The following is a 14,323-nucleotide window of genomic DNA, read 5'->3' on the forward strand; positions in this document are numbered from 1 at the left end:
GCCGCTGAGTTTTGGCCGCTAGGTTCGAGACCATTGTAGTGTACGGAGGATGGCTGCATGGAACCCACTACCGTCAGAACCCGCAAACACAGCGTGCGGCAGGTCTAGGCCCGACACTTGAAAAAAGCATGCCCTCAAAAAATGGTTGTGGTTTAGCTCTGGTTAAACCAGGAGTGACGCGATAGCTACAGCTGGCCGAGTGGAACTCGCTCCGTCGAATTGCCAAGTCAGTCTTTTGCCGCTCCGTTTAGAGGGGTGTTCCTTCTTCATCCTCGTCCCTGGACGTGAATTCACCCTCTCCCCCTCTCCTCCCTCTCCACTTTTCCCCCACTTTGTTTCACTGGCGCGCCGCGCCGCCGGCAGCTGCCGTGGTGGCCACGGCGCCGCCACACTGAATGCTGGAAATGCTAGCGTAAGGCCCGTTTCACATGCTGCGAATTTCACCGTCCGGCACTGCGAATTCGGTCTGCGGCTGGAGAGGGCCGCCGCTCTTGCCGCAGACGGCTTGGGAACGATTTCCGTCCGGTTGGAATTCATTCGCAGCGTCGGTGTGTTCGCTCTGCGACTGACCAATAGGGGAGCATCCACTGCTTGGCTTTCTGTTAGGCTTGTTTTGGCCAGGCTTAGCTTTGGCCATCGTGTACTTTTCGAATAATTCGGAGCTGTTTACTTTGATAAAAAGATACGAAATGATACCTGGTATCTAAAAGTGCGCATGACCACAACATAAACACATTCCATGTTATATTACTGCCGCATTTATTCACAGGTTGGATAAGCAGACATGTAGCGACCCTGTTGCCACAACCGAACGAATTCGCAGGCTCTGCGTTGCATGTGAAAGGACTGAGCGGCAATCGCATTGCGGCGTCAGCAGAGGCACGGAATTCGCAGTGTCGGTGCGGCAAAATTCGCAGCATGTGGAACGGGCCTAACGTAGACGCGCGGCGTGCACACCAGCTGCGTGCTCTGACGTCACTCTGCGCATGCGCACAACTGACAAGGCGGGCGACGTCTGCTCCGCCGTCGGCGCAGCGGCGAGGCGCGCAAACTAGCTGCGGGCTATGACGTCACTCCGCGCATGCGTACAGCTGTCGGAGCGGTGGTGCCACGGCTCAGCGCGCAACCACGCTGACCTCGCGAAGTGGCTGGCGTTGTGTAGCTATCGCTACAAAATTGTTTTTCCAATACCGATTCAAGATACCCAGCCAAAATTGATTTCCGGTACAGATACTCGATCTTGTATCGTCGATACTTCGATACACCACTTAAATCGCTTATAATAATAAAGCTGGTAATAAGATTTGCTAAGTTAAAAATTTTTGGTGTAATTCCTGGAATTTTTCGCGTATTTGATGAATCACGCTGTCTGGGAAATGGTTTAATCGGATCCGGTCACACGGATTTCATTTAAGCTCCAATTTTCACTGTCGGCGCAACTTTAGCATTAGAACAAAGCTATGATGACGTTGAAACGATCACTTACATAAGAAGGCCAGCGCTTTTTTTTAAATCTAGTGTTTATGCGAACCAGTCTCAGAGCACTTGACTACATAACAATGAACTTTGCTAAAAGGTGCAGGCTCCGTTCTGCGCACTAGGGAAATTAGAACAGTTATTTCCTCAGCACTATGTTTTAACAGACGTTTGAATTTGGACATTCTTCTTTAAAGGCTAAAGGAAAGCAACAAAAAATAAAAGCTCTAAACGTTTCTATTCGGCAAAATATAGCTTGCTAATCTCTGTTATTTACATGCTATTTTTTTTTTTACTTACCGGTATCAAGCAACAGCGTTTTCCTAAACCCCCGGTCCGAAAGAGCCCCCTCGATGAGGCCGTACTTTAAGCGCAGCAAGTGAAAAAAGACTCTCTAAACGAGCACACGAGCACGTTGCCGTGTTGCATTTTATGCAGATTCCTTTTTTCCACGGATAAGTATGAAGCATAGCCACGTTGACTCTGCGATCCTCGAGGTACACATTTAAGACACACATGTTTCGCTAGAGCTTCTTGAGAACTACGGCTTGCTGTTGAGTTGCTCCTCCAAACGAAAGGAATGCGTCTGATGGTCCATTTTACGCTGCTGACGATGATCGCGTTGACCTGCGTGTAGAAGAGTTCGTGACCTTTATAGTGCTTACAAAGTAAACAATAAATGTTCTGTAAGCTCCTGAGCATTAAGGCGGAAGTCTTCCATGTGTGTAGGCAACCACCGCAAGTTCAGATAGGGGTGAAGAGGCGTTGTTTCTACAAAACGGCGAGCCTGTCTCCTTGTCGCTTCTATCACCGAGTGGGCAGAAGCGCAACATATATGTCGTCTACCTTCCAAACAATGGACGTATGAAGAGAGACTCACCAGGTTAACGGTACTATCATCATCTTTTCCTAATTCTTCCGTTTTTTCAGTGTGCTACCGCGTGCGGGAGCGTCGCCGGCCCATAGTCCGACTTCCAGCAGCCTCAAAATCTGCGGCACACTTCTTTTTCAAGTATCGTTCAAATACTTGATAGACTAAAACGGTTTTACGATACTGGTGCTCCGATATTTCTATTTTTGGCAAGCGACACGTAATACCGATACATAAAATTCATCGAAAGAGAGTATCGAAGATACGTGTATCTTCGATACATCGGAATGATAAAATTGAAGCATCAGTATCTTCTATACTGCCCATGCCTACCGTGCAGCATGGTCTCAGACCCAGCGGGCAACGCTCAGCAGCACTAATCCCAGTCCAAGCCATGCGTTCGATCATTCGTATCAAGTTTGCGAGCGGTGGTTCATTGAGAAGCGTCTATCGAAGTCATGTGGCCAGTATAATGAGTTTGTAGCCAGCCAATCGATATTCACGCTAGGGATGAGAGGCTCTCGATCGCCACCTTAGCAGCCACTCGATAAGGCAGCACACGCTGCCCATCCCCAATACACCTCGAAGCAGCCTGAGTGAAGTCAAGCGCTTTAGTCAGAGCATCAACGGAGCGTGGTTAACTGCCTCGGTAGACAAGGCCCTTGGCCTGGTCGTAAAACCTCTCAGACGCCAGAAGAGCTCACCCGAGACGCGTGAAATTGGCCCCGAGATAAGATTACGCCTCGGCGAAGACCCGTGTGGCTCCTTTCACTCCTCGGAAGCTCCCCTGCAGAAGCTGCGCGACCTGTCTTCAGGTGAGCATGCAGACTGATCGTTTTCGCTTTGTTATACGCGTGCGCGCACCGCTGCTTGACTAACGCCTGCCGAAAGGCAATGTAGTTGCCGATTTGTGTGCTGATGTGTTTCGCGACTTGGGTAAGCCTAACACGTTGGCAAAGCAGTCTCCCAAGACCGCTCCTAATTCTCTAACTCTCCTCCGGCAAAGAGTGTCTTAGATGGAAAGCCACCAGCCGGACTCCTTCCAGGCTAAGGCTTTCATTTGGGCTAGTTGGTTGTAGCTGTGAAACATATTGACTAACGCATACACAGACAGGGACCAAAGTAAGAGTAAGGGACAGGACACACGCTAGACTTGAAACTCCAGGCGCCATGAGGCTCCTTCCAGGCGCTATGAGGCTTTCAGTTAGCTGAGCGTTGAATAGTTCCTCGTCACAAGTCGCATTCACATCAATATTGCAGAAGCTTTCCATATATCCATTTCACATCCACATATCCATTTTGTAGACTCAGAGCAGTTGCTTGTATTGGGTGGTGGGGAAAGAAAAAGGTGATATGTGAGAGGGGGGGGGGGGGGGGTAAGCACGCTAGAGCTTCCGCTGTCACGAAGTCTGGGAGTGTTTGCAACTACGCCGAGGAAATTAGGGAGCTTTACGTACACTACCACTATTTATTTGCGCTGTACCTGCCCGTGAGTGCGTCACTTAACGCTTTACCCGAAGTGATGTCGGTATGCGCTGGACGACCGACCACCTCCAAGAAAATTTTCCAACAAGGATGTACAATGCCGTAGAAAATAAAAGGTAAATAATTAAAACTCACTAAGAATGACGTAAACAAGTTGCAATGCACGATGTAGATGCCTAACATAGTAAAGACGATGTGATTTTAACTAAAGAAGTTTGGACCTTATAGCGCCTTTTTTGCCAATTTCTGTCCCTCTGTTATCTTAGCTGTGTTAGAAAATTTACGAGGGCTATTTCTCAGTAAGCTTATAGCAGTGCCACGTCTTAAGCGCTGGGCACAAGTTTGCAGCAGAAACCAGGTACTATCGGGACCAAATGAAACGCGAATGGGACAATTCACACGCTAACACAAAAACAAACGAAAGCGATAACTGGAAGGGAAAAAGTACAAACGCAATTCTTTTTGGACATCGGCCTTCAGACTCAAAGCGCAATAACCGGTTAATTTATATTATCCAGGTTAGGAGGAGGAGGAGGAGGAAGAGGAGATTAAGGTTCCGCAGGTGGAGTCGGTTAAATACTTAGGCATTACTTATGATCAAAGCTTGGACTGGCGACACCATATTAAGAATAATGTTATTAAAGGGGAACGTGCTCTGGGCCGGTTGACACGAGTTGGCAATAAAAAGTTTGGCATGCGTCGTGACACGTTAGTGTTGCTCTATAAGACTTATATGACCATATATGACGTCTTCTATTATGACCATATTTTCCCTTCCCATGCGAAACATATGCCCGCAAATATCCTAAATGGTCTCCTTTCTGAACACCTACAGAATTTTCCTCTTCATACTGTTATCTCCACTGATGCCTCCGGCAGCTGTGAGAAGCGGCGGTTGGGATATATTCGCAGGAGCTGGCTTGGAGCTATTCCGTTCGTATCCCTGATTATACTCCTATATTCTTCGTAGAGTTTCTGGCCATTGGTTTGGCTCTTCTCAAACTTTCTAGGCATGTAGCACGGGTTCTCAATCTTGCTGACTGCCTTTCGGTTCTAGTCTCTCTCCAAAATTCGGGAAAATCTTTATTGAATCGTTCGCTTAGGTTTTTTGTTCCGCGCACAGTGCGTGAGATCGCTTTGTCTGGGTACCTGGGCATTCGGGCGTCTATTTTAACGAGGTGGCTGATATATTGGCAAGGTCAGCTTTCAGCGCTCCTGTAATCTATCCCGCCCCTCACCTCATCCTGTTAGAAACTTCACGTTTCCAGCGCTTCCAACATATTTCAGCCAACCTGAGTGACCCATTGCTCAATACCGCGGATTTTAGCCACTTAAAGTTTCCATGGAATATCCGGTGGTGTAAATAAAGGCTTTGTGAGGTGCCAATGACGCTTCTGCGATGCAGAATCCCTCATTTAAATTTGTACTTATGCAGATGTGGGTTCGTTGCGACAAACCTTTGTGTATCATGTGGGCAAGTTGAAACAATAGATCATTTTCTCCTCTCTTGCCGGCGGTTCGCAATTAAGAGAAAACAGTATTTGGAGGTCCCTCTTTCGAGGTTAGGACTCCCTGTGTCTCTTACAGTTATTCTTTCGTTCGATGCGAGCGCAAAGGGATTCCCGTTAAGCAGTGTCTGCGGCTACCTTCATGATTACATAAGTGCAAGTGATCGACTACCTTGTTAGCTGTATACAAAATTTTGTCGCATGTCCAAAAATGCTCGATTCTATTCCTGGTAATTCATATTTCTTTAATTCCTTTGACTGTTCCAATCTTTATATTGATTTAGTCTTCTCACGCCTATTTTTCCCCGCGCAAATACCTCATTGGGATTATCCACTGAACCTTGGCCAATCCCCCTGCGTGGGTATGTGCCATGCTTACTAAGAAGAAGAAGAAGAAGAACCGGAAGAAGAAACCAGTTTGCTACCCTGCACTGGGGTAAAAGAACGAGGGAATATAAAGGTCAAGTGGCAATTGTATTGCTTAGGTATGTATTGCCCAAGTTAAGCGGCCCTGACACTGATTTCCTCCTAATTTTCCTCAGCTAAAACTTTTCCATCTAGCTATTTGCATTTCAAACGGGAACGGGGTAGATAGAACGCGACCAGCAATATGAGGTTTAGTTGCCATTTTGTGCGTGTTTTTTTTTCCCTTTTGTTAGCGTTCGAACTGTCCCATTCGCGCTTCATTTGACACCGACATATACTCACTCTGTCGAAAGCTAAGGACTCCACGAGTGGGTGATAGAAGTTGCCACCTGGAGCAGCACACCGCATATATTTCGCCCCTAAATCATTAACTATTGGAAATAAAAGTCTTCCTTCTCCGCAGCATAAGTTAGGATTTTCGAATGCATAATTTAGCAGCCCACACTTCCGCGAAACGCATCGCCTGGACAAGCCAGATTTGATAAAATACTGCACGGTTTGCGCCCCCGTAATTGCTTGGGGTTATCTTAGACTGCCATAAAAGCAGATGCTAGAGCACTTCTGGTGGATGCGCGAAATACTGAGCAGCTAGCCAGAAAAAAAAGGAAACATTCCCCTTGACGGGAAAGCTCTTTTATTACTTTGAAATCACTCTGTGCAGCAGAACATTTTGTGACAATTCTTGAGCGATAGCCTTGAGATTCTTACAGTTTATTCCAGGTTCTCTTTCTGTATTCTTCTACTAAACTGAATTCGATTTACCTTCCTTTTATCTCACACTAGCCGGTTATACTAAGTCGATTCGGTTTAGCGCAACGTTCGCTTGTTTGCGCAATCCGGCTCCGCGTATAACTCCCGTCTTTATTTTGCTTCCTCTCCTTCTGCTTTTTCACCCCACCTTTTTTTCCCTGGCTTTATTCTCTTCCTGATACGAAGCTCCCTTTATTTAACGGTTCACCCGGAGGGAGAGGGGCAACTTTATTTACATTATTTTACATTATTTACATTATCCCCCCACCTAACCTCCTGCCGTCCCCTGCTACGCTTGCGTTCTCTTGGAATCCATTCCGTTACCCTTAAGAACCAGTGGTTGTCTTGCCTTCGCATTGCATGCATGCCCTGCCCAAGCCCATCTCTTTCTCTTGATATCGGCTAGTATGTCATTAACCCACGTTTGTTCCCTCACCCCCTCTGCCCACTTCCGGTCTGTTAATGTTACACGTCTTTCTTTTTCATTGCTCTCTGCGCTGTCGAAGTTGGCTCTCTTAATTCAGAAGCTCAGCGTTGGTAGCGATGTCCAGCGCGAGCGGTTTGCAGGCTGAGTTTTTAGGGTACAGGTGAATAATGATTTTTCACTGCGAAAAGAGGTGATCCCCAGAGTGAATGGCTTTTCTCTGGATAATTTTCATATCAGGTGTGATCGCCAGTGTGACATGAGGAAAAATTAAGGCTTAACTTCAACAACATGCACACAAACCGGCTTCGGCCAGGGATGAGTTTAAAGTAACGCTTAAGAGGGCAGCGTAGTGTCGGAGACGAGTTTATAAACATTGACATGTTCTTGTACATCTTTCTCTCTTATACTGTAACGAAAGTAGAACTCGTGTTTCTGGCAGGAATTTATATTTTAAATAGGCAAAGAGAGTCAGGCAGAGCCGATGGTTGCGCCATACTGAGTTAAAACATAGCAGCTCGCCAAAAAGTGGATGGTAGTCGGGCAACGTCTCTTGAGCTGATATGCTTTACGAATAGGACTCAGAGCAATACATAGTTTTTTTTTGTTTTTTCTTAAAGAAACTTTCGGGGCCTTAATTTTTTTCACTCTCAACTAGCCACCGTTTCCTGCAAGATTTAACCATGCTCTCTCGTCATCTCTTCAAATGTCAGAAAGGCAAATTGTCACTTCGCTGCTGCCTTTAAAAGCGGTTGCTGGTATCTATGATAGATATCACCAGAATTGTTTTATTTACAGCATTGTTATAGGCAACTCAGTGCTCTCAACTGTAGCTTTATTAATACCCATGCACCTCGGTTAATGCCATGCTCATTATTGCCGTTGCACACCGCAGTCGACTTGACAGCCGTCGTGTCCATGCAGTTGCATAGAGTCGCTGTGTTTCGTATCCACAATGTCAGGGTTCGCAGACGCTGTCTGCCATGGGAAAGCTAAACTGCCATACAGGAAAATTAGAAATTAAATTGTTCTTCTGTGTTTCTCAGCGTCACAGCCTGGCAATCGTTTACTGAGCAAGGAACTTTCGATTGCCGGAAAAAAATTTTAGTCTATTGAAGTCAGTAGACAGTTCCTTTAAGACGGACAGAGAGGTTCCTCGTTTAAATAAAGGAGCAACCACGTCAACGATCTTACATTTAGTGCAAATGATGTCGAAGCACGATAGATTCAGTAGAAACTTAAAGCATGTTCGATGGGAAATGCTTGTCTGAGGCCTCACGATTAGCAGTCAATGGTTAAGAAGCCAATAATATCAAAATGCGTGCTGTAGCTGCTGTAAAAATTCTGGGGAAAAACGTCCTGTAATAAAACGCATGAAATGGTAAGCCTGGCATATACCGTGCTTTTCCTCTTCTTTTTTTTTCTATATGCGCGTTTTTCTCCATTTTCTTGTGACCAGTGAGATGCTCGTGAGGAGCTCAAATCATTATCGATTCACTATCAAATCACTATTCGATTCTATATTTAAAGATACGAGCAATCGCACGGCTACACTGCTTGGAACTCGCTTGAGTCCTCCTCGTCTTGACTCTGTCTAGATAACACGTTCTGGTGTCTTGAACACCAAGAAAATGTTCAATGAGGATTTTGCTCTGGGCTACTTGTTCATTGTTCTTCTTTTACAGATTAACACAGTGCTATGGAACACGGACACAAGAAGGCACGCAAGGCAGCAGGGGCGGTGACTTCAGGACCTTGCTGACGCGCCTTGCGTGCCTCCAGGAAGGCTTCAGTCCACCGAACAATGCTTGAACCTCCAGTGGTATTAGGGTCCTGAAGTCAGCGCCCATCCTGTCTTGCGTATCTTCTTCTTGTGTGCGTGTTAATTCCATAGCCCTGTGTTAATTTTACCAAGGATACAAGGTCCCACAGTAACCGGCAAAGAGTTTACCAAATACGTAAAGCACGGCCGCAATTATAGTAAGCGATATGTCAATCACAGTGTTTTGAATTCACGGATACAGAATCCGCTGATTTTGTAACAACAGAACTGAGTGCATAGGACGCTCTCGCGTGCCTTTCTGGCATGGTGTATCCTTCAGTTCAGCAGCTGCGGTAAGATTCTGCGGCTTACGCAGAGTTGTAAAGAATCTGGCTGTTCATGTCTTGTAAATGCCTGATACCCTGTACTAAGGTATGGGGAAGAGAAGAGGAAAGAGGGCTATGGCGGCTGACAGCGTGAACAGGAGGGAGGCGCGAGTGACCAGTGACAAACGCATCACCAACGGGCATAATCACACCGGTGCTTCATAAGGAGAACCGTTCGTCATTTAAATCACCCAGGCTCCATGGCCGACTGGCCAATGGGAGGCCATCTGTCAAAATACTGCTATCGAGATGGACTAAAGTATTCTGCGTGCAAGCATACGAGGCAAAACCGCACTCACATGGTTCACAAACTCTGAGATGCCACAAGCAGTGCAGCTTGGGCAACCAGCATGTTCAATTAAATGGAGGCACCACAACGTGGAAGCCATGTCAATGCATACTGAAAGCTAGCGTAATATAGCCGCCGAAAGCGCAGAACGTGAGGAATATTTGCGTGATTTAGTATTTTAACCTCTGGCCTTCTCATTTGTGTCAGATGGACATTAAGTGTTTTAACCGGTATTGATACCTTTGCCTATTTAGATGTTTTTGTCGATATTGACCTCAAAATTGACGACTCATACTATGGGCTATTAGAAAAGAATCGTGCTCAGTTGGCCAAGAACCAATGCTCAAGAAGGAGCTTGATCCCTGGAAAGCAAAATAATTTTCTGTGAAAAAGACGAGTGGTTGAATAAGATGGCCGGGTTTCGATAGAGGTCAAATAATAGGAAGTGAAAATTAACGAGGCACAAGAGTCTTAATTTATAAAAACACAAGATTCGAGAACAGTTGTTTAGAAAGGCGACCACGTACACATCCGCGACTGATGCCGATGTCGGCGGAACCAGAGAGCCCAAACGCGGCGCTTTGTCCTCTTCAGTGCTCGCGGCGGCCATTGCGCGAGAGTCAAGACGGCGGCGAACGCAGACCACCGGGGATCAGCGGCTCCAGGGCAGCCGGACTCTGGAGCAGTGCGGGCGGCCACTGCCACCGAAGGGGCCATGAAACCCGACGAGTGAGTCAATGCGGGGCTCCCGCCAGGCCTGGCCCGTGCAGTACACTGCATCCGCTGGCGGACAACGCGTATGAGCTCGCTCATCTGGGCAGCTCTGCTCGCTGCCTGTGCCTTGTGCCCATAGGCGCCCCCCTGCATAGCCTACTGCCGGGTCGCGGGACCACGTCGTGCGGTCGTAAAGAGCGCGGGTGGGGAGGGGTGCTGGATGGAGAAACTGTCTGTGCATGCTTTCCGCTACGGAACCACACGAAGCTGTGGCACGCCCCTCTGGTGACGGGCAGTAACACGAGGCGTGTCCCACGAGAAGCGGCAGTGATAGTTTGCACTGTAGATTTGTACTATATCGTGGTAAGTGCTTGGTAAGTCTAAGTCAGGCGATACACTGTTGTCTCCATTGCTGAAAATACGCGCCTGGACAGTTTCGGAATGCATATGCGCTGATAGAAGAGGGTGTTTGCTGATTCATTTTTTTTTCTGGCGCGTACACGGCACTTTCTTTTTTTGTGTGTGTGTGCAGAGAATTTCACGGCTTCCCGTGATATCTTACTCGATTTTCTTTGTTTCCAGAGTGGGGTCGTCAGTCGCATGAGGCGAAAGGTTTACTTTAATGTTTTTCATGCTAAGTCGTTCGATTACTGTCACTGTGATATTGGACATGCTCCAAACATTTGCATGTGGCAGGCGATAGTAGAACGCACAATTATGCCGAAGACCACGACGATTATACTACCACAATAAAACATTTCCAGGACCGCGGAAGCGCACGAAGCGTCTGGTGTCCGAGATGCTGAATCAAATTTAACCCTGAAACTTTTTTTTTCGCAAATAGCCTCACTAACTTTACTGAAGAGGAATCTTCAATAATGCTTTCTTTTTCTCCTTGCCAGCCGCGCATCCGCAGCTAACAAGTCCAGTTTGTCCAGCGAGTTTTCTTCTCTATACGATGTTTGTTTATCTCAGTATTTCCTAACTACAGCAAAACTGTTAAAGCGCCTCAAATCATGAAACCCACGCGGCTGACCACTGCTGGCACCAGAATTTCGTCTCGCCTCGTTTGTGGGTAGAAAGATAGTGTACACTGTCGAACCTGCCCGTTGCCCCCGCCGGCTATCGGGTTGTATCTCCTCGCTGTGCACTGCGCACCCGTTGAGCAGGCACCCCGCCTAGCCGAGGGCGTCAATAGCGCAGTCTTGGAGGCACTCGAAACTCTGGTGCGCCTCGCTAATTAACGGCGCCGTTGTCGCGATGCTGCCGCGCTTTGTGGCCTTGAACGGTGGCACGGCCCGCGAGCGGTCCAGCAGCCCGGCCCGGATGAGCACGTACCTGCCCTCGCGCAGGATGCTGATCCTGGAGAACTTCATCAACGGCAAGTTCGAGTCCGTGGCCGAGACCATCGAGAATGTGGACCCGTCCACGGGGGCCGTCTACTCGCGCCTGCCCAACAGCGGATCCCGCGAGGTCGAGAAGGCAGTGCAAGCCGCCATGCAGGCCTTCCCCACGTGAGCTGGCTGCCTCCACTGTACTTCCAGCCCAGCTGTGCTTCGCCTCTGCTACGCCCTTCAGGCGCTAGTTGTCGCCCCGTCTGTAACATTATCGGCTTGTTTCAACGTGAAACTCCATCTGTAGGCTTGACTAATAATAATAATAATTGGTTTTGGGGGAAAGGAAATGGCGCAGTATCTGTCTCATATATCGTTGGACACCTGAACCGCGCCGTAAGGGAAGGGATAAAGGATGGAGTGAAAGAGGAAAGGATGAAAGAGGTGCCCGTAGTGGAGGGCTCCGGAATAATTTCGACCACCTGGGGATTTTTAACGTGCACTGACATCGCACAGCACACGGCGTCTTAGCGTTTTTCCTCCATAAAAACGCAGCCGCCGCGGTCGGGTTCGAACCCGGGAACTCCGGATCAGTAGTCGAGCGCCCTAACCACTGAGCCACCACGGCGGGTAATTAGGCTTGACTCAGATTACACTTTAACAAAGCAACAGGTGATCCAGCAGGGCATATCGCGTGGTTGGACAAGTTAGTGCATGTCGAATACGACGAGAACAGCTGCGCGAGCAACACGGTTAACAAGGAAGATGGGAATGGGGCAAGCTGTCTTTTCTTCTGACCATACCGGTTGAGCAGTTCGTCTCGTTGAATCCCACCTGCAGGTAACGCACTGAACAACCGATTCACTTCGGTGATTTCTTGGCGCTGCCACCTTGCCATTTCCCATTTTAACGTTACATTGCATGCGTTTCTCTTCACGTGGCAGTCACTATAAAAGCGCGTGTGAGGACTACAGTGGCACAGATTGATGCCATTAGGTACGAGTTTAACACGACAGGGTACAAATTACCAGCTGTGTTGTTTTAATTGAGCAAGCGAGAGCTGCCTAGCCTAAACAGGCTAGGCAACAGCGGGCGCGCTTTTAAGGCACTCCAGAGATAAGGACTCTGATCAGGAAAACGAGGACATATTATTTCCTGCTCCCGCCTTTTCTCTTGGTCCTTGGGAATCTGGCTTACGTCAAGAATACTGGGCACTAGAATACAGTCGAGCATCATTTGTACAAACCAGCCCGGCCTGCAGAGCGTGCCAGGTTTATCAGTCCATGTCGTTATCAGGCAGAATGAAACTGCATATAAGTTATCATAGCCACAGACAGACACCATGCATGTTTCCGTCAGCTTCGAACCACAGCACAAGAGTGGCGATAAGAAACTAGTAGCGGTAGAAAAGAATAGGTAAGAGAGAAGTGATAGTAAATGTCCCTAGGATTTTTCGTAGTTGTCAGGTAGGTAAGAAGGAAGTGATAGGAAAAGTCCGTAGACTTTTCGTAGTTGTTGGGTTCATCTTCGTCGAACTTCCTGCGTTCTGCGCATATGAAAATGAAGAAAACCCTAGGAAACTTGCTTTATACGATTTGGAGGCGACTGGAAGTCAGAGTTGGAAGGAGGTTAGAAAGGTGGTTTTTAGTTGTCTCCAGACTCGTAACCGATGCATCGGCTGCCAGCTCCGGAGTAACGTCTGGCACTTTTACCAAATTACTACAAGTAGATGTCATGTTACAACCTAACTAGTGCTGCACTACCGAAAAAAAATATAAGGCGTTTCTTCCAATGCTGAAATGTGCTTCCTATTTTGCATATCTCATTGCTGCTTGGAATTTACTTTTTTTACCTCGTACAGAAGTGTATACAAGTGCGTAATAAAGTAAATAGAGCACACAACGGCAACCTAGCCTTCTTTACGCTTTAGGCAGATTGGAACTGGAAGGTATATTGCATGTGCAGGCGGGTAGAGATCGCTGGTTCGAATTATCATGAAAACACGTTGATGGCAAGTTGGTGCATGGTTTGTAGAAAAAATAAAGCGCCAAACAGGGCAGCACAGAGGAAGTGACGACGAGACAGGCGCTATTTGCAACACAGTGATTCTTGGTTCCTGATAGGGTAGGTGTGATTGCACTTAAAAGCAAGATAGCCTGCTCCGATTAATATATTGGTGCCATCTAGTCGGTGATTCATCATGGAAAATTGCAGCGCAAAAGAAACTGGGGCAAAGATGTAGAAACATGAAACAGCGCTTGTCCTGTCGTCCATGTTTCTACATCTTCGTCCCCGTTTCTTTTGCGGTGCCACTTTCCGTGATAGCGTGCTCCGTTGAGTCGTGTTAGCACATGCACACATGTCGTTCTTGCACATGCTTAAAAGTAGTATTGTTGGTACCTCTGTTTCCCAGTTTGCCCACAATTTAATTTACTTTCCTCCTTTTTTTTCACGCTGCTCAAATTTGTTGCACAGCCCTTAGTATTTATCTCCTGTAAACAGTTGTACAAAGGCCTTGTCTGGCCCTGCTTGCGTATTATCTTTCTGTCATCAAACTGCCGTTCCTAAGCATACAGTTCCTATCCTTATTAATGTGATACTAGCATATGCGTGTTGAAATTAACTAACATTCAAATACATAAAATTCCGCCCCTTTCCTAAGCTCCAAACAAGAAAGAGTAAACTAGATATCGTATGCGGGTGAATACCTGGGCAGAGCTGTTTATGTTCCCTCTGCGATGTGATAATACAAGTTTTCTGGTAAACGCAAAGCAAGTTCGGTCCAAGATTTTCTAATAACAAACTTCCAAAAAGCGTTTTGCAACCGACAGAAAAAGTAAAGTTGAGCTTGAGCTAGTTGCACGGCCCATGTGTCAAGCCGTCTGCGCTGGACTGTTC

General features: G+C 47.2%; 1 protein-coding gene across 3 annotated transcripts in view; it reads left to right on the forward strand.

Annotated features, from left to right (window-relative positions):
* Positions 1–3,022: 3,022 nt before the first annotated feature.
* LOC144128291 (2-aminomuconic semialdehyde dehydrogenase-like) overlaps positions 3,023–14,323 on the forward strand; it is a 33,041-nt gene continuing 21,740 nt past the window's right edge. The window contains exons 1-4 of one of the 3 annotated variants that reach the window (XM_077661593.1): positions 3,023–3,162; positions 8,626–9,055; positions 9,972–10,106; positions 11,444–11,605. In XM_077661593.1, the coding sequence (XP_077517719.1) occupies positions 9,027–9,055; positions 9,972–10,106; positions 11,444–11,605 (326 nt within the window). In that variant the 5' untranslated portion in view covers positions 3,023–3,162; positions 8,626–9,026. The remainder of the gene's footprint in view (positions 3,163–8,625; positions 9,056–9,971; positions 10,107–11,443; positions 11,606–14,323) is intronic. The other 2 variants (XM_077661594.1, XM_077661596.1) reach the window with 2 other exon arrangements.

Source organism: Amblyomma americanum, chromosome 4 (genome assembly GCF_052857255.1).
Source record: "Amblyomma americanum isolate KBUSLIRL-KWMA chromosome 4, ASM5285725v1, whole genome shotgun sequence".
NCBI classification, from domain to species: domain Eukaryota; kingdom Metazoa; phylum Arthropoda; class Arachnida; order Ixodida; family Ixodidae; genus Amblyomma; species Amblyomma americanum.